The sequence below is a fragment of the Polyodon spathula genome, chromosome 20, assembly GCF_017654505.1.
Source record: "Polyodon spathula isolate WHYD16114869_AA chromosome 20, ASM1765450v1, whole genome shotgun sequence".
NCBI lineage: Eukaryota > Metazoa > Chordata > Actinopteri > Acipenseriformes > Polyodontidae > Polyodon > Polyodon spathula.
The window spans coordinates 4,816,284-4,836,884 of NC_054553.1; the positions used below are offsets into that span (position 1 = coordinate 4,816,284).

The window sequence follows — 20,601 nt, forward strand, 5'->3', positions numbered from 1 at the left end:
AAACATGTCAGGACATTCTGTCACCCGTGTTTATTGTGCAGTAATGCTGAGGGTTGTTGCTGTTCTTAATCCACTTAAAACTCACTTTATTGTGTCTGCTTACGCTGCCGGTGAAGCGTTTTTAATCAATCCGTTGTTTTTTGTATTTATTATTTTTCACAAACAAGCGTACGAGCATTTTTTTTCTCTCTTATCTCTGTTTTCACTTTGCTGCTTGAGCTTTTTCAGTTTAGCGCACCGTTGCGATCGCCTTTCCCCTTGAGCGGCTGTTTTCCTGCGGTGCATGCTGGGGCGCGTAGTCCCTACTCCTCCTTAATTCCACTTCTCACTAAAGGGGCGTGGGGACTGAAACACTACAAGTCCCAGACGCTTCTCTTTCCATCTGTCCCTCTCTCCCATCAGAGAAGAGATACGGTACGGAGTGCCTTGACGAAACCCCTTTGGACTTTCGGAACCGAAAAACGGACGATATTCGATAACTAAACCGAACCGGATCGAAGGGGTACGCAATTGACTCTCCGTTTAATGTCATTTTGTGTAAAATCAAATCAGACCGGCGAAAATGTGTTTGTTGATGCATTTTGAAATAAATTGTTAAGCTACGAATTTAGTCAGCGCTAGCTAGACTCGTCGACGTGAATCTGTTCGATCCGGAGTATTTTTACCATCATACTAGATACCCAGATGGCGATGCTGTAGTTGTCAGGTTGTACTGTTTTTCTGGATTTATATTAAATTAACATATTTAAAAAAAAAAATCAAGCAGTGCACTAGCCAGTCCAGTCGGAGCCTGGTTGACTTTGCTGCGCAGGGATCGGTTTAATTTAAATCGCTTGTGCGGTGTTATTTTGAATAGGCTACATTTGAGAGATGTAATGCCTTTATTAATAGGCTGTACGAAGTTGACTTTTACATGGTGACTGGAACTTTATGCTTCGTATTCCTGAATTGCGAATACTGTGAAAAGGGACTTCTGCATGCACCAGTCGGGAGTATTTAAAATAAACATATTCAAAGAGGTAAACGTATGTTTATGTCTTTTAAAAAAAAAACAGAGTTGTAATTGTTCCAGCTTCTGTTTTTATTTGAGACTCTTAAATGTGTTCTGTGCCCGTGCTATTCGATTTGATGCTGTTAATACAGACGGTGCAGTTATGAACGCTGTGTGAGGTTACAAACACGGCTTATGACAGGCACCAGAATGTGTAAATGGCTTCACGGCTTTTGTTTGGTTTGACGTGTATGTGTTCACAGAAAGTGTTCAGATATATACTTTATAACTAGTTTAAAATAATCTGGGAAAAGGAAGTAGCCTCGTAACCTCACTAAAAATAAAACGCAGTTGTCTCAGTGAGACACACACAAATAAACAAACAAACAAACAAAAAAAAACCTCACAATCTGGGTTGGTTTTGGTAGGTTGTGGTAACTTCTCTGTTAGCTTCTTATTGTACCAAATGCGACTGAACTCTGCTACTTGAAGACATTCATTTGAACGTGCTTTTTCGTTTCATGAAATATTACTGTTATCAACCGAGTATTTAAATGGGCGTGCGGCTTGGTTAGTTGTTAGTTGAAAAAGATCATCTACTCATACGCTTAATCATCCCGTTGATTATACCGAGATATCGCTTTCCTGAGACATGCTGGTGTTTACTCCTAACTGAAGACTGTTTCTGAGTATCTGCTGTTTATAGTTCCACCTGCTTCACGTCAGTGGCTCATATTTCGCAGTTCTGACTAGGAATACTGCTGAATTCCAGCGTCACCTGCTTTTAAACATCCTGGTTCAAAATGCGTTTCCCGGTGCAGGAGCTTGTATGAGGACAATGCAGTTTTCAAATCGGAGACTTTGTTTGCTTGCTTTGTTTTTGATACGCACACATTCTGCAGTCTTTGTTTGTAGCACACATTCAGTGTCTTTGACATCAGCTGAGAATGATGCCATGCACACAATGAAATGCTAGCATATGTTGGAATATCTGTGATCATTAAATAAAACCCATTGCCTCTCATTTCACAAGCGCTTAACATTTTTCTTAACTCACTCAGTAAATAATTTTACTTAACTGTCAGTAAATACATGTAAATGCCAACATTTTTTAAAATACAGTGGTATTAGATTAATTGAATAGACTCCAGTATGTTCTGACTAAATTTATCTTGTGTATGTTGACCTATTGTGCTCAGATTGTAATGCTGAGACCCATGTGCTCTGTGTTTCAGACTGCATGGTGCTCAGATTGTAATGCTGAGACCCATGTGCTCTGTGTTTCAGACTGCACGGTGCTCAGATTGTAATGCTGAGACCCATGTGCTCTGTGTTTCAGACTGCACGGTGCTCAGAATGTAATGCTGAGATCCATGTGCTCTGTGTTTCAGACTGCACGGTGCTCAGAATGTAATGCTGAGACCCATGTGCTCTGTGTTTCAGACTGCACGGTGCTCAGATTGTAATGCTGAGACCCATGTGCTCTGTGTTTCAGACTGCACGGTGCTCAGATTGTAATGCTGAGACCCATGTGCTCTGTGTTTCAGACTGCACGGTGCTGAGAATGTAATGCTGAGACCCATGTGCTCTGTGTTTCAGACTGCGCAGGTGCTCAGATTGTAATGCTGAGACCCATGTGCTCTGTGTTTCAGACTGCGCGGTGCTCAGATTGTAATGCTGAGACCCATGTGCTCTGTGTTTCAGACTGCGCAGGTGCTCAGATTGTAATGCTGAGACCCATGTGCTCTGTGTTTCAGACTGCGCGGTGCTCAGATTGTAATGCTGAGACCCATGTGCTCTGTGTTTCAGACTGCACTGGTGCTTAGATTGTAATGCTGAGACCCATGTGCTCTGTGTTTCAGACTGCACGGTGCTCAGAATGTAATGCTGAGATCCATGTGCTCTGTGTTTCAGACTGCACGGTGCTCAGACTGTAATGCTGAGACCCATGTGCTCTGTGTTTCAGACTGCAAGGTGCTCAGATTGTAATGCTGAGACCCATGTGCTCTGTGTTTCAGACTGCGCAGGTGCTCAGATTGTAATGCTGAGACCCATGTGCTCTGTGTTTCAGACTGCGCGGTGCTCAGATTGTAATGCTGAGACCCATGTGCTCTGTGTTTCAGACTGCACGGTGCTCAGATTGTAATGCTGAGACCCATGTGCTCTGTGTTTCAGACTGCACGGTGCTCAGATTGTAATGCTGAGACCCATGTGCTCTGTGTTTCAGACTGCACGGTGCTCAGATTGTAATGCTGAGACCCATGTGCTCTGTGTTTCAGACTGCACGGTGCTCAGAATGTAATGCTGAGACCCATGTGCTCTGTGTTTCAGACTGTGCTGTGCTCAGAATGTAATGCTGAGACCCATGTGCTCTGTGTTTCAGACTGCATGGTGCTCAGATTGTAATGCTGAGACCCATGTGCTCTGTGTTTCAGACTGCACGGTGCTCAGAATGTAATGCTGAGACCCATGTGCTCTGTGTTTCAGACTGCACGGTGCTCAGATTGTAATGCTGAGACCCATGTGCTCTGTGTTTCAGACTGTACTGTGCTCAGAATGTAATGCTGAGACCCATGTGCTCTGTGTTTCAGACTGCACGGTGCTCAGATTGTAATGCTGAGACCCATGTGCTCTGTGTTTCAGACTGCGCAGGTGCTCAGATTGTAATGCTGAGACCCATGTGCTCTGTGTTTCAGACTGCGCGGTGCTCAGATTGTAATGCTGAGACCCATGTGCTCTGTGTTTCAGACTGCGCGGTGCTCAGATTGTAATGCTGAGACCCATGTGCTCTGTGTTTCAGACTGCACGGTGCTCAGATTGTAATGCTGAGACCCATGTGCTCTGTGTTTCAGACTGCACGGTGCTCAGAATGTAATGCTGAGACCCATGTGCTCTGTGTTTCAGACTGCACGGTGCTCAGATTGTAATGCTGAGACCCATGTGCTCTGTGTTTCAGACTGCACGGTGCTCAGAATGTAATGCTGAGACCCATGTGCTCTGTGTTTCAGACTGTGCTGTGCTCAGAATGTAATGCTGAGACCCATGTGCTCTGTGTTTCAGACTGCATGGTGCTCAGATTGTAATGCTGAGACCCATGTGCTCTGTGTTTCAGACTGCACGGTGCTCAGAATGTAATGCTGAGACCCATGTGCTCTGTGTTTCAGACTGCACGGTGCTCAGATTGTAATGCTGAGACCCATGTGCTCTGTGTTTCAGACTGTACTGTGCTCAGAATGTAATGCTGAGACCCATGTGCTCTGTGTTTCAGACTGCACGGTGCTCAGATTGTAATGCTGAGACCCATGTGCTCTGTATTTCAGACTGCGCGGTGCTCAGATTGTAATGCTGAGACCCATGTGCTCTGTGTTTCAGACTGCGCGGTGCTCAGATTGTAATGCTGAGGGCTCCCTGTGCTCTGTGTTTCAGACTGTACTGTGCTCAGCCTGTCTGCCATGGTCTCGGCTCCTCCACTCTGCAGCAGTGTGCACGACTGGGTCAGCAACGATCACATCCGGATGTGTGGGATCAACGAGGAAAGGTGAGGTTAGGAGCCTGGTGGGGGGGGTCATCCAGTGTAGATGTAGAGGTCTGGGACGATGCCCCCTAAGCATATACAGAAAATCGGCACACCCTTGAAACATTCACTCAGAAACCTTCTCTGCAGACTATCCCAAACGAGCTACCGTGTGCAAAGGATGGGGGTGCATTTTTGTGTCCTACACAGTGTGCTGTAATAGAACTAAAAGAAATCTTATTTGACAAACATTTCATGAGTAAGACTGGTAGGCAAAACATTTATCTAAGAATTTGTTACGCTTCTTTCAGTATTATTGCCTATTCTGTCGTTGTTTTTTTATATTAATTGATGATTGTGTCCTGTGTTTATATATAGCTAATTGCATGCTAGCGAAGTTACTAAAAAAAAAGTTTTAGGAAGAAATATCCTTAGTGGGAGATCATAGTGAGTTAGGTCTAGGGTTGAAATCCCAGTACACTCAAAACAAGGTAAAATGGTGTGTGAGAGGGCTTAAATATTTCTATGTCCATAAGCATTTAGCGTATTTCCCCTTTCCCCTTCCCTCGCCTTTTTCATATCTGAGCCAGTGGCAATGCTAGGTGCAGTGTGACGAGGGTCCCTAAGCAAAGCCAGTTTCTGTGTAATTAGTTTCCTGTAAAACAAGGCACCTCAGCCCTGATCCACAGCCACACTCAACAAGCTGCTAATTGCTCATCTTAGGGAGGAATCCGCAGGATTCGCATCCGCTAACAAGATCAGAATGGAAACTGATTAGGTTATCCTGAATCATTTGTGAAGTGGAAAGCGCAGCAGTGGCCCAGGGGTTGCTGAAAGAAGACTTCAACACTTTAAACACTTGAAAAGAGGTGGCATTATGAGGGCTGCGGACAATGTATAGAATTTGCAAAAATACATTTGTAATAGTGGTTAAAACTCAACACTTGGTATTACACTAACAATGTGACCTCAAATGTTTAGGGCTACTGATTTTCCATTCTGGGGAATATAATTTTTTTTTTTCCACTTTTGATCAATTTATTCATAATTAAACATGGCATTTGAACATAAATATAATGTTTATAGTTAAAATAAGTAAATTAATTAAAAAAAAAAAAAAAAAAAAAAAATATTAAAGCCAAGATTTACCTCTTATTGTTGTAATAGCAATTAAAGCAACTGAAGACACTTCCATGTCAGAATGCTTATAAACATCACTTGGCTCATTGCTGGCATTAAAATAAGCAGGGAAACGTAGTTATATTAAAACAGTTCAGAAAACAAATGTCCCGCACTGTTGTGAGAATCGGATATACAGTCTTCCACCGACACTGTAGTTCAGCCTACAGATGAAGGGGTTTTGAAAAGACCTGTTTAGCTTATTGCTAGCATTACAATAACAATAAAAATATGAGACAGTTTTAACAGTCCAGCATTGTCATGTGAGAGTAACCCTGTTCACAAGTGAAGTTTAGTGTTTTACTGGCATTACAGTAACGAGGAGAAAATAAGAAGCACTTTGATAAAGTCTGTTGACCGACTTGTTGCTACACAGGTTCACTTCTGTGTGTCGCCCGAGTGTGATTTAAATAGCACTGCTTTTAATGTAAACACGTAATTAATCTCTGCTAATTCTGCCTTCATGAAACAGTACGTAGTGTAGTGACGACATCCTTTACACAGAAAAGCGATCCATTTCCTTTAAGGAATGTGTAGCTAGAAAAATAGCTTTGAGCTCCTTTCTTCATGGTCAGGTAAAATCATCTAATAAAAAACAAAACGGTCATGGTTTAACGTTGCTGATTATAGCTTTATTAAATGCAGGTAGAGTGGGAATAAATAAAATAAGCAATAGTGAAATACACAATTTATTTAGCTTCCTTACTTCGGGAAAGCCCTGCCTTGAGCACCTTGGGTCTCAGTTTTTCGGCACAGAAGAATGCAGTGCTTTGCCAGTTTTTGTTGGCCTCTTTTTTGCTTTCTTGTTCTCTCCGCGTTGACGACCGGCACTATGATCTTTGAATGGTATTGACTCGTACATGAGCAATCGAATGACATCAGGATAGTCACATGATGAATTAACTCAAATTGGCTGGGTGTAGTGCAGAAAAAAAAAACTGAAAAAAATTTGCAAGGAGAAAAAGACAGCACTGCAAAATTCCATTCCCAAAATGCCTAATTCCACGATCACGGAAAATCAGTAGCCCTGTATAATATGTTGTCTTTAATCAGCAGGAGAGCATCCTTCACAGAAGAGGATTCAACTAACGCAGCCTCACAGCGAACAGTTGTGAAGGAATGTTGTGTTACCAGCACTGTTACGCAGGTAACGCACAGGAAACTGGACTCTCCTTTTGAGCTTTTTAAACTGTACATTTCTTCTTGTTAAAAGGTAGACTATGCTTATCTTGTGAGTCACCTAGTATACTTTTGCAAACAGCATGGCACAATTGGTTGTAATCAAAATTAATGATACTCTACTAGCAAAGTGTCCACTGGCATTTCAGCTTATAGAAACAAAAAGGGGCAGAGAAAAATACTTCCTTCTGTTCAAATATTCCAGTGCTTAAGTTAAAATAGTGTAAGTATTTTAGTTTTGAAAAGCAGGTATATTTGATACTAGATCGGTTTCCGTTGCAACCGGTAGCATGCTAGTGTCCTGTATACTTTGTAGGTGGGTGTACATGAAAGATGCTGTCGTTCTTTGCAGCTGGATGAGTTGAAACTCTCAGATTCCAGTGAGCAGGGTGTCAGTAGAGGTTAAATTGCATTGAGCAACCTAATGATAAAAATAAGCGCATTACTCTTCATATATGTGCTGGGTCCCTTTAGCATATTTATTTATTTTCATTTTTTAATTTAGTAGTCGCCAGTTATTTTATATTATTTTCTCCCAATTTAGAATATCCAATTATTATTTAAGCTCGGCTCACCGCTGCCACACCTGCGCTCACTTGGGAGCGGCGAAGACGAACACACTGTCCTCTGAAGAGTGTGCCGTCAGCCACCCGCTTCTTTTCATGCTGCAGACTCACCATGCAGCCTCCTCAGAGCTACAACGTCGGAGGACAACACTGCTGCAGGCAGCTTACAGGCAATCCCGCAGGCGTCCAGCCAGACTATGAGGGTCGCTGGTGCACGGTGAGCTGAGGACACCCTGCCCGACCTAACCTCCCCCCAGGCGGCGCTCGGACAGTTATGTGCCACCCCCTGGGAACTCCTATCCGTGGTCGGCAATGGAATAGCCTGGACTCAAACCAGCGACGTCCAGGCTATGGGGCACATCCTGCACTCCACGTGGAGTGCCTTTACCAGATGCGCCACTTGGGAGCCCCCCCTTTAGCATAGTTCAATGTTCTCCTCTGTAAAATATTAAGTTCAAAGCTGATTTAGGACAAGATTTATTGGGGGTGTAATAGGAATATAAGCATTTGAATAAGTATTTTCTTTCTCTCTTCTAGGATGACTGCACTCGGATGAACAATGGTGATGGAAGCACTGTTGATAAAGAAGTCGGTGCTTCTACAGAAGTTCCGGAGAGCATCACAGGTGACCCACCACCATACACCCCATCCTCAGAGCTCACACTGGAGAAGCAGGCCACACCCTCAGATCCATCGAGCCAGCAGCCGGAGCCGGAGAGCTCTCGGGACTCCAGAAGTCCAGATGTAATTCACAAGGGCAGCAGGTTAACAACGTTTCCTGAAGCCCGCCCTGTCCAGCTACAGAACTGCACCTCATCATCTTATCGCACCCCCGTGAACAGAGCACTTTACCAGAAAGCTGAAGCTCCCACACCAAGCTTGGATGGAGCTGCATCCTTTCCAGGGCAGCCCTGTCCTGGTTGGAATGTGGACGGTCCGGCTTTGCCTCTGAACCCTAGCTTGAGCGCAGCCAACCCTGCAAAGAGAATGAATCTACCAGCAGCCCAGGCCCAGCCATTGGTCAATCTTCCACCAGCATTTCAGTGCCCTTCGATTCTTAACCGAGGCCAACCTCTGGCCTTTCTGCCATCTACAAACTATGTACCCCCTCTGTGTAAGGTAACACTGCCTGCCACTTTGAGCCCCATAGCAGCATTAAGAGAAGCAACAGCATCCCAGTTCATGCTAGACCGACAGCACCACAGCTCGAGTCCCAGCATGACGACGCAGCTGTGTTCCTATCCTTACCATTTCTCTGTGAGCAGAACCCTCTCTGTCAATCCCAAATTCCCTTCCAGTAATGACAAGCCTCTGTGTAGCCGCTCTCCCTCCAGCTCTGCATCTAGCAGCAAGCATTCCAAACCTGGCACAGAGTTCTACTCCCCTCCTGTTTCTGTGGCGTCATCTGTAACTCTTTCTTTGAAGCAGCCCATGTTGGCTTCTGCTCCTCCGCCTCTTCCTCTGTCTCCTAATTCTCCAATCTGCTACCACCCTCCCAGCACCCTCGCTCTGACCAGCCTGCCGGCTCACACCGGTCTGCCGAGCCATGTAGAACACAGGCCCCTACAACACTGCGTTGATAAACCCTCCCTAGCCTATACTCAGTTGAAATCTCCACCTCGTCTTGAGGAACAGACAGTTGTCCCTCCGCCTGAAGTCAGGGACCTGCCTCTTGACTTGTCTGCCAAGTCCAAGCGTTCGAAGACCCTAAAAGACCTTCGAAAGACTCCGCCAATGCCAGTGCTGACCCCAGCAGAGGGGGGCAGGAGCGATTCCACATTTGTGAAACGATTACCTCAAAGCCACACCACCAGTTTGGGTGTAGCACCTCCTTTTGTGGTCTTTCCGGACTACTTAAGAAATGGTGGTGCTCCTCCAAAGAAGTCTGGGGACCGTCTGACTTCCCAGACACTGGAAGCTTCAGGATCCTGGGCGAAGAACCCTTTACAGAGTTCCATCAGTGCTGTACCAGGAACTTACGTTGGGGTGGCTAACCCAGTTCTGGCTTCCACTCTGCGGGGCAAAGACGGCAAAGGTGCTTTTGTGGATGATCTCCTTAGCATCGCAAAACAGGAAACCATCTCCATCATCGACCAAGGAGAGAAGATGACCTTGGCATGTGGGGTAAAGAAGGCCCCCCATGTGACCAAGGATGTCCCCCAAAAGTTGGTCTCCAGGAGCCCCAACAGCAATGGTTTTCCAGCAGGCAACATGCCAAGTCCATCCAACGATGCATTTCCAATAGCCTTATCGGATCCCACTGCTTTATACCCTCATTACAAATTCACTAACGATAAATCTCTGGGCTCAACGCCACCCCCTGAAGAGAGACCTGTGCTCCAGCAGCCAGCACTGCTGCCTAGCACTTGCATCTCCTTGGCACAGACAAACCCCATCCCTGGAAGTCTTAAGGACAGGGTGGCCAGCAGCAGTGAAAACATCCTTTTGCAAAGCACTCCTCATCTCACTGCTCCCTTAAATTCCCACCGAGGAGTGGAAGAGAAGGGTAAGAAAGTCAGGACCCCCTTGTCCAACCTGGAGTCCATAGTTAAAAGGAAATCGATGGAGATAACAGGGGCTGCTTGTGGGGATGATTGCAAGCAGATGACTTTAGAGTCCAAAAAACCTGACACAGCCTCCAGCACTGAAAACCAGACCAGATCTAGAGAAGCAAGCATAGCGCATTTGCATCCCAAAGCAGAGAAAGGAGATGAGAGACTGACCGAACTCAAACGAAATAAAGGACATACTTCAAATAGTACCCAAGGACATCCGTCTGGGGAAGGTACAGTTGAACCCAAACTTGTGGACGAGGGCTTAGCTGTCTCTAGATCGAGTGACCTGACTCCGGACAGCTGTAGCAAGAAGGAGACTCTTGTTGGCGAATCTCAAAGCCTCCAAGAGGTTGAAGAGTTGGGGGTGAGAGAGGAGGATCAGAAGTCGAAGGGTCTCTCTCCCAGCATGAAGCTGGAAGGGATTGCTTTATCCATCTTGAAGGAGCAGTGTGCTGCTGCTGCCGTAGAGAAGAAAAACGGAACCAAAGAGCCCAAGAAGCCAGCGAAGGTAAAGGGAACAGTCGGCAAAAAGAAAGGAACTGCATTGAAAAAGAAGGCAGAACATTCACCCGCCTCGGAGAAGAAGAAAAGAAAGTGCATCCAAAAAAAAGAGGAGGGAAGCGATACCATTGAACAGGAGCCTCCTGTAAAGAAGGTACTGTTCTGGTATTGATTATTGCAATACATTGAAGCCTTTTGCCTTTGCACTTCTTGTTAGATATGCACTACAGTAATCAGGACTTTGGGGTGGTGTTAAATGAGATAGAGTACAGATGCATGTAATAGAAGATACAGTGGAAATGCATTTATTTCTTAAGATTTTGTTCATAGACTTATGTGGGTTTAGAGGGTGACAGTAGTACTCCCCTTGAATAACAGTTTGAACTGCTATGCAAAGAGAGTCTTGTTTCCATCCCTACACAGTCATACCAAAATCAGTGTGTGAATTGAGTACTGATGGCCTGTATGAAGTACAGAGGAATTTCTACTGGGAAATCCACAGTAATATGTTCCAGAGTTGCATTGCAGACTGCTCTTTCCTGCAGTGTGGCAGTTCAGTCCAGGTCCTGTGCTGTTGATGGCTCACCCGTTTCTGTGGCGGGTGCTGTTTGTGCTTGCAGCGAAGGAAGAGGAGGGCGACTGCTTTGGAGGAGAGTGTGGGGGAAACACAAACTGAAGAAGTGAAGCGGAAAAGGAGGAGACGGGGGAGAATGCCAAAGCTGGGATCTGTATCACTGAAGGACACAGGTAGGGCACAGGGCTGAAGCAGCAGGTAGAATTCAGTTAGAATCTGCTGGTTCTCATATAAAACAACTGTTGGCTTCACAATGTGGACCGTGCTTGCTGTGTGTATCCACGCTTTGACTGTTCTTGTTTTCTGAAAGTCTGAGTTACCAGTCGAGTGATGAGTTTACAGGCAATGCTTCAGTAAGGAGGAATAACGATGAGTCTAGTGTAGTGGTATACTGTTCAAGGATGCTGATAAATGCTTTCTGTCTCCTCTGCCATTCCCCAGCTGTGTGTTTCAATTATGTATATGTATTTTTGTACGTGGGATTTATTTCTCAACAGAGAATGAATATTATACACACTTAACTGTTTAACCTTTGCTTTTAAAATATGTTTATATTCAAGTTCGCTTGTTTCCATAATTAACATGTTGTAGCTGAATTAGTATATATTCTGTAATCATATATATTTCAAGCAGCGACAGCTCATTTACAATTTGTCGGTTTGATATATTTGCTGCTTTGTGTGCGTGTTTTAAAATATTGCATTATGCCACATGAAGTTGGATTGCATGTTATTGGGCTGTACAAATGTAGGTGTGTATGTGCTAATATAACTATAGGTTCCCACATAATGACAGTAGATAATACCTCAAGGTATCTATTAGTGCTGTTATTGCAGAGAAGCATCCCCACTGGCTTCCTTTCCTGAAGTTTCTTTCAGGCTTGCTGGCTGTCGTATTAGAAAGTGGATTACACCTTAGCAGCCTATTGTGCTGGATTTTAGCAGCACATAATGAAAGACAGCTTCTCCTTTCAGCCCGATCATTCTGGCAGTACCTGTAAATTAAAAAAGACCCTGGGGCTTGCATTGGTGCATGGAAGTTTATTATGTGGACAGTGGCTGTGAAAAGGACTGAATAGCATGATTGTTGCTTTTTGGGTCAATATAAAGTGCTTGTGCATGTGTGTGTATTAACGTTTGAGGTCTAGGATCATGGCAATTCCATGGCAATTTTGCAGTTTTCCCCCCATGCTTTTCCCATGATTATAGGATGCATTTACCATGGTTTGCCATGCTTTCACTGTGCGTTATTAAACACTGCTGTGCAATGGCAAATCCACAGAGACCACAGCTACATTATCAGCAAACCAAATTATTACCATAACTCATTTTTGACCATTATCAACCATGTATCAGATTATCATCCTTCATTTTCTGTGTGACTCCAGGTGGCTGTCCAGGGAACGAGGACAATGATCGCACTTTGCAGAAAGATGTGCATGTGGACTGGTCGGCTAAGGAAGGAGTGCCCATGGAGACCACCCCCAAGCTGAGGCGTGGCCGGCGGGCCACGGCTCACAAAGACCCCAGGAGCCCCTCTTCCCTCACCCCCCACCCACTCAAGCCACCGGAGCGCCCGCGAGCAGCCAGGGGCAGACCTCGAGCCAGCGCGGCGGGGCTGGTGCAGGCAGCGGTGGGGTACGAGAGCATGGAGGAGAGCCCTGCCAGAAAGAAGAGGAAGAGGCGCAAAAACCGCAAATACCAGAACGGGGAGTACGTCACCTACCGGGATCAGACAGGACAGGAGCAGGCTGAGCAGGGTGTCGTCACGACCCGGCGAGCGGTGCGAGCAGGTACACTAGAACCAGACAGAGGGCTTGTGAAGCCATACTCGCTTTTCCAGTTTCCTAGCAAACCGGACTGGGTGCATAAAGAGCTTACCAGCAAATTATTTTATTAAAAATGTTTCCAGTTCTAAAAATTCGGGTAACTTTTGGACGGAACAGCACAAGAGGGATGACAGTAGTACTCTCATTGAATAGCTGTTTGAACAATTCCAGGTTGCTGTAGCTTAATGTCGGCCTACCTGAGCTGTCTATTATTTTATTATTATGATCAGGCATGACTAATTGAGCTCACAAAAAAGCCTAGTAAGCAAGATTGCACTATTTTATTGTAAATTATTATGATTTTTCTTTTCTTTTGTAAGGCTAGATTTCTGGCATGGGTTATGTTTCTGTTCTATTGGTGCCACTGTTGCAGATGGAGTTGGACACGTTGCTACATAATGAAGTCTCACGTAGAACCAAATTGATGTATTTGTGATAAGATCTTTATTAGTGGCAATGAAGCAGTCCTGTTCCCCAGGGTATCCTAACAGGACACAGGTGTTGCAAGTAAAAGCAGCAGCTGAACAAAATGATACTTTAAACTTCCATCATTCGGGTAATTAAAATACAAAGCTGGCTTTCAGGTGACACAACAACAACGCTTCAAAGGACCTGGGAATAGTTCATGACACAAAGGAATAATATAGCTGAAAGCCCAACAGTAGTGGATCTGATGGGTTTTTTTTTCATTTGATTGCTTCTTTTGGTCTTGTATTCCCAGGTGTGTTCTCTGAGAAATCAATTGTGTTCTTTTGATCAGAAACATGTACATCTCTGGTTCTTCTGCACTAGGTTTGAGGACTGCACAACTTGCATGTTCCCAACTCAGCTCGGCTCTGTCCTGTAAGTGTTCCAGCCCGGATCCCAGTCCAGGGAACGGCTTCAACACTCGCTCTGGATCCCTGCGGAGACTTTCCCAGTCTTCCAGCCCTCAGTGCAGGCAGCCAGAGCATCACTGCGGTATAGCCGGGAAGGAGCAGACGGAAAAGCCTTTGGGAAAACGAAAGTGCAAAACAAAGCACTTGGGTGATGCAGAGGAGAAAAAGGTAGGGCCTGCCATTGTAAAGGAGAGCATGTGTTGCTGCAGAAGCAGCATGACAAAGAAATGATTAGATGTTTTTGCTTTAAGTGCCTTTTTTAACCACAGGGTGTGTCTTGACTGCAGTGCACATCTGACACCTCAGATGTTATGCTTGAAATGTAGGAAGGGGGCACTCCCCTTTAAACAAGGCAACTTTGCAAATAGTTTCAGGCAAGAACGGTTTTAATGAGTAGAGTAGAGCTGCACTGGCCTCTAGTGGAGAACATACCAACAGCAGTCTTGTTAGTTGAAAGTTACACCTAACTTCATGTTGTAGTTAAATGCACAATAACTTTTTTGTTTTTGATTTAAAACTTGCATTTACCTTTTATAATGTTAAACTTTTGTAATAAATGGCAAATGGTGGTTAACACCATTTCCTTGAGATGATCACATTAGGTGTTTCTGTACATGTGTAGCTCATTAGGTTTGCTCAGTTTCCATGCTGTTTCTATACTGGGCTCTGAACTGTGCTTAAAGGTCAAGATTAAGAGAGGAAGTCCAGTCAAGCACTCTGGCGGGCTGGAACGGGACCGCCCATCTCCGAGGAAATCCCAGGACTGCGGCTCTCCCGCTGCGGTCCCCAAAAGCACTTGGTCTCCCCAGTGCGGCAGGAGAAGCAGCGTGGCCAGGGGGGCTGCTCCAGAGACCCCCACAGGCAGGCCGGCCCCGCCAGAGGCACGGCGACTGATTGTGAACAAGAACGCTGGAGAGACGCTCCTGCAGAGGGCAGCACGGCTCGGCTACCAGGTACAGGTTCCAGCCAGAGGTATCAGAGCGTCCCCAACTGAGTATGTTATTTTAATGATAGGAGCCAGAAGTTTGCATTTACAAATAGTTCCTCCCTATCATGCATGAAAAAAGTAAGTGTGGACACATAGTAAATAAATATGTTTAATTGAACATTTTTTTTTAAAAAAATTTGCATTGCTTTATGTGGGAAAAAATGGCATCCTCATACGAGTCTATCATGCATTTGTGTTTTCCATGTGTCCCCATATAAAGACTAAAAGGAAGTGTTTTTAATCCGTCTCCATATGAGGTTGCCGTGTAAGAAAGAGTTAAAGCTGCATGAACAGTTCCTAGTTGTAAACCTACAGACTTTTTTTTTTTTTTTTTTTTTTTTTTGCCTAATTGTACAATCTCCTGTCACCTGGACATTTCAGTAAACCTAAACAAGGAAGAGTCTGAAGCCCTTGACCGGGTGCAGAAACAGTGCAAGCAGTGCCACGCAGACCTTGACCTATTGCAGAGGCCCTGCGCTGGCTCTGGCTCTCGTGTGCTGCTTTGCTAATTCCACTCCTTGTCTCGCAGGAGGTGGTGCTCTACTGCCTGGAGAAGGAGGTGAGTGAGGTCAATCACCGTGACAACGCCGGCTACACAGCCCTGCACGAGGCCTGCGCCCGGGGCTGGGTCAGCATCGTCAGGTTACTGGTGGAGCACGGCGCTGATGTCAACTGCAGCTCTCAAGATGGGACAAGGTAACGCACGCACTTCCTGTGCAACAACAAGGAAAAGCATGTTTACACAGTGACATTTCCGATGTTTTATTTCACTGTTCCGTTTAGTCATTTAACCCCGTGTTGCATTGTGGCCAGTATGTATGACCAAGTGTAGGCAGTTTTGATTCTGGAGTATCGTTCCGTTCCAGGTTTAATTGGTTGAAATCAATTATTCAATTGAGCTGCTTTCTTAGGCACATCGCTGCTGCTCAAGTCACTGGTCTGCCTGCACTGCATCACTGCTGCACGCTGACTGGCCGAATTCTGTTTGTGTTTGTTCACTGATTGGTCAACTGTAGGCTGTACTGAACCTTGATGAGATGCCACGGGGTCAATGTGATGGGCTCAGCATTTTGCAAGCTACTACAATACTACAGTTATAGGTTCTAGGGAAGATATTCTGTTCTAAGTAATTTTAAAAAGCCTTAATTTTGGATGTTTCAGACCTATTCACGATGCTGTTGCCAACGACAACCTGAATGTGGTCCAAATCCTGCTGTCCCACGGGGCTGACCCCACGCTCGCCACTTACTCGGGACAGTCAGCCATGAAGCTGGCCAGCAGCCAGCCAATGAAAGTGTATCTGACTGGTAAGCGTGTGGTTTTGTCTCTCTGAAAAACTAACTGCAGCAGAGACAAGAGACCTCGAACATAACAGAGTGGAGTTTTGTCACCAGCTTTAAAAGACAGTAGGGGAATCAGAATGCTTTAGTTTATAGTCCACAAACCCTGTCAGCATGGAAGAGGATCGATACACTCTTGTGTTCTAACACACCCCTTTTTTATCATTTCGATCATTTGCAGAGTACTTTGCAGATTTACTGGATCGCAGCGAGGAAGATCCGAACATCCGCTGGGATTTCTACAGCAGTTCTGTGTTTGGTAAGTGAGAAATATTCAGAGGGCACAAGTGTCCTGCTGCATCAAGGATCCGACGTGTCTCTGAGTTGCTGCAGCGGTCGCGTGCTCCTTGGTGCTTCACAGACGCTGCAGCACATGTTAATGTTGTCCCTCCCCAGTGTGACCAAGGTGCTTATTGAGGTGCTGGGATTGCAGACAGTTACGCGCTTAAGCAGAGGGAGCCTGAACAAACAGACAGTAATGACTAAAGAGCCAATTAAATGTCAATGCAAACACAGTATGGAAGGTGCTTTTTCTCTGCTTTTAATATATTTTTTTTATATGTTTTAAGGTTTTGTATTCTTACCCTGGGGGAAAGTATTTCCTTAAAAACATTTGTGTTTGTCCTTATGAAAATATATTATGGGATTTTAGCCACTCTGCTTGCAATTTTTCTGACTGTTGGGATACACTGTAACCTGTGCAGATACAAACAAATAAGTAATTCTGCCACTAGAGGGGGTAACTAGCACAGTAATCAGGTTGTTGGAGACTGCATCAGTTTCATTCCTTCCTCTATTTTAATCCAGTAATGCTGGCACAAGCCCAGTATATTAGAGTACTTGCACCAGTATCATTCCTATTGCAATCTTTTTTTCTTTAGTTTTGGTGCCCCCCCAACCTGAAAGAAAACTATGTTTTGTGTGTTTCAGAGACGGACAAGGGGGTGTTCTGGGATTTGTTACTGACCCCCCCGGCCAAGGAGGAGGAGGAGGAGGAGGAGGAGGAGAAGGGAGGAGAGGAGGAGGAGGAAGAGGAAGATGAGGACTCAGGCTCATTCCTGTTTGAGTTCTCAGAGGAGCCCCTGCTGCCTTGCTACAGCATCCAGACCTCCATCTCTCAGAGGTGAGCAGCCAGCAGAAGAGCAGACTTTCATTACTGCCACGAGGGTCTCCAGAGCATGCTGCACCAGATCTGATAACTAAAAATGGGTTATTACTGTAAGTGGCTGGTGAGTGGGCTTCATTTGAACTACATGACTGAAGAGCTAGTTCTGTAACTGGGAACATTTCAGACATCCCGAGCTGTTAGTCAGTTGTAATAACGTTATGCATCACTGTAGAAGCTTTCATATCTGAGTGCAGAATCTCTCTTGCCTTCCAACAGGCTGTGAGCCTCTCATGTGGAAAGTGTACTGCATAAAACAATATCCTTCCAATGGTCTTAGGATAGAATTGATCCTAGTGGCTGACTGTATAATTTCTTTTTTTACAGCTCTTATTTTTATATTATTTTTACAGCTCCTGCAACTGGCTGCTGCTCTCGGATGTTCTGAAGCGACTCAAAGTTTCTGCACGGATATTTCAGGCTCGATACCCTCACTTCGAGATCACCTGCATCCCAAAGGAGGAGTTTTATAAACAGGCATCTGCAAGCCAACTAACGCAGCCACCCAAAGACCTGCAGGATCCCGTTGAGCTGGCGCGCTGTGTTCCGGACTTGCTTGGGCTACTGGGCTCCTCCATACAAATATTAAGAGGAGAAGCAGACATAGCCGTCAATACCAACCGATAAATTCCTTCTGGTTTATCACTTGTGATTTGCTTTCCTTTGCTTTGCTGCGTATCTGGGCAGGGGCGTGGATCAAGTGTGGCCACCATTTTCCTGCAAGGGGGTGGCCGTCATTCGCACTGAGGGCTAGACAACGTTCTGATATTCAGTATTTAAAAGGTCTCATTAAATTTATTATTTGTAAGAGTTAGATCTATAATTATACATACAGTGTTTAAAAACAAAACAAAAAAAGCCAGTGCTCCTCTAATAGAATCCTGTTTTAGTTTTGTTTTTAAAATAATATATTTTTGGTGAAGATGATAGCAGAGTTGTTGTTGGTTTATGTTGTTGTCGTGTTAGCATCCTGAAGTGTTCTTGTTTACCAAATCATGAGAGAGAGAGAGAGAGAGAGAGAGAGAGAGAGAGAGAGAGAGAGAGAGAGAGAGAATATTGCCTGCTTGTTAGAAGAGTGAACTGTCCAGGAGTATGAGAAAGATTAAGCCAGCATACACCAGCTGTATAAGCACAAAAACAGTGAGGGACAAAAAGGGCCATTCAGCTGTTTGTTTTCCTTGGCAGGTTGTAGATTGTGTTCATTTGGTTCAGCCCATGCTGTTCGCCCAAGACAGATGAAGCTTCGATTGGATGCAGGCATGGTCGGTCAGGAAAGCCCTTAACAGTGTAAGCTCTGTAGCAGGGTTTTGAATTATTAAAAATGAAAATGCTTTACTTGCAAGTTCACATCCCAGTAGCACAGAAAGTAAGTTCTGTCTATCACCCGGAAATCAGGTACTCTTAGTTCAAATGTTTTAACCACTGCTGGCCAGCTCTCACAAATCACTAAACATCTGGTTTGATGTTGACGGGTCTAAGATGTGCAGATGTCAAAAAAGCGATTCCAAATAAAAAGTGCAGTCTTTGCAGGGGTGTAAATACAGCAGATCTGAAAGGCCAGATCTGAATCTGACTGTAACGTCTGAATCCTATACCTTTGGAAGCCTCGTGTATTGACATACAGATCAGAGAAAGGGGGTTATTGACCTGCTACACCATCACCTTCTAAGAATACATTGAAGGGCAAAAAAATGAGGACTGATTAAAACAGGAATAGTGATGCTTTAGCCCGTAGCAGCTTCACAGTGCTGTATTAAATAGCGTGTGGCTACAGCGTTGCTGTATTTTTTATTTGATCCTGGCCTTGGTGTCAGCACTGCTAAGTGTTTACCACACTGGTTTCAAGAATCCGTTCCATTGTTTTTGCCCTTCATCCAGGTCTGCCAAAGACTTTTCAATGAAACAGGAAGATACAAGATTGAATTACTGGAAACTGTTTAAATGGGAGCTTTTGAGAAAGACAGAAATTGCACAAAATTAGGAGAAGGGCTTGTGCTCCTTCTGATTTGAACAGAGCCCACGATCCCCCCCTCTACCTAGATGATGTACTTGTGCCACGGTCACTGAGATTTGTTTTATAATTTAAAGTAATTCAGCGTTTGTTTCCTTGCTTTATTTAATAGATCTTATTATAATTGTTATATTTTGTTTTGTGTGTGTGTGTGTGTGTGTGTCAGATGATTTAACAAGATTGCTCTGTATGGTTGGGTGCTGTTTATGGAACATACCATGGAAGATTTTGCTCAGTCAGAGTATATTTTGTTTTCCTGAAGTATTTTAACAAGCAAGAGTACAGTTTTATTGTACCTGATGCTAAAAAAAAAACAACAAAAAAAAACAAAAAACGATGTTTTGTGTTTGACAATCACTTGAAGTTTTCTTTTGAAGTTATATAAATAAATAAATTATAAGAAAAGGAAAAAAAAAAAGTAATTATGAATTTAGTTTTCCAGCGTAGGTTATCCGCTTGTCCTGGGTAGAAAAACAGAACAAGGCGAAATGACTTTACAGCATCGTTAACAAGTAACAGCAGATCTGTTGCTGATAAAAGATATTAAAATGAAAACATTTTAAACTTTTTTTTTTTTTTTTTTTTTAAAGAAACAACAGAATAAAAGCATGATTGTTAAGCTGGCAGTGTTTTTTTTTATTTATTTCTTTTTAATCTTCTGGGTAACCTAACTATAATCTATCAAGGGGAACTGTTTAGTAGTGAAAGAAGTACTTTGAAGATGTTTTCTAAGTGTGTTAGCGGTTAAACTCTGGAACACACTGGCTCAGCTCCAGTACATCTCATCCTGTGGGTAGGTCTTCCTCCTGCAGAGAACAGCACTTTTATATATTTCAAATTGAAATTAAAATGATTTCATTTTATTCAAAGGAGGTGTAACTGCAATGTACAAAAACAAAACAAATATATATATATATATATATATATATATATATATATATATATATATATATATATATATATATATATATATATATATATATATGTATTTTGTATATTTGAATGTGGTGTTTCTGAGATGTTATCTTCTGCAGTTTGGGCTCTATCTGCTCCAGCTGCAAGATGATCTTCTTCATAAGAGACACATCCTTATGGTTGGTTTCTTCTTCTTCTTGATTTCTTTTAAAGCAGCATTCCTCCCCCCATTGGTTTAACAGCCCACAGGTCACACAAAGTGTACAGCTGGTTTCACAGATCCTGAGTAGCGCTAATCTTATTCTGCCTTACCTAAAGTAACCTCGGATAGTCCAAGATAAGTGCTAGTGGGGGCCTGTCAAACCAGCTGATAACGTAACCAAATCAAGTGCCCAGCTTTGGGAAAAGCTGAAAATA

General features: G+C 44.0%; 1 protein-coding gene across 2 annotated transcripts; it reads left to right on the forward strand.

Annotated features, from left to right (window-relative positions):
• The first annotated feature begins 380 nt into the window (after window positions 1-380).
• Window positions 381-19,870, forward strand: LOC121295737 (BCL-6 corepressor-like protein 1). 2 transcript variants are annotated; one of them, XM_041220737.1, is made up of 13 exons: window positions 381-502; window positions 4,418-4,529; window positions 6,738-6,831; window positions 7,967-10,639; window positions 11,106-11,232; window positions 12,447-12,851; window positions 13,680-13,933; window positions 14,449-14,718; window positions 15,283-15,449; window positions 15,915-16,060; window positions 16,275-16,352; window positions 17,024-17,216; window positions 17,612-19,870. In XM_041220737.1, exons 2-13 carry the CDS (start codon window positions 4,444-4,446, stop codon window positions 17,883-17,885), a joined length of 4,767 nt encoding a protein of 1,588 aa, XP_041076671.1. In that variant the 5' UTR covers window positions 381-502; window positions 4,418-4,443; the 3' UTR covers window positions 17,886-19,870. The 2 variants fall into 2 exon arrangements, with proteins under 2 accessions (XP_041076671.1, XP_041076672.1); XM_041220738.1 differs by having other exon boundaries at window positions 6,741-6,831.
• Window positions 19,871-20,601: the final 731 nt, after the last annotated feature.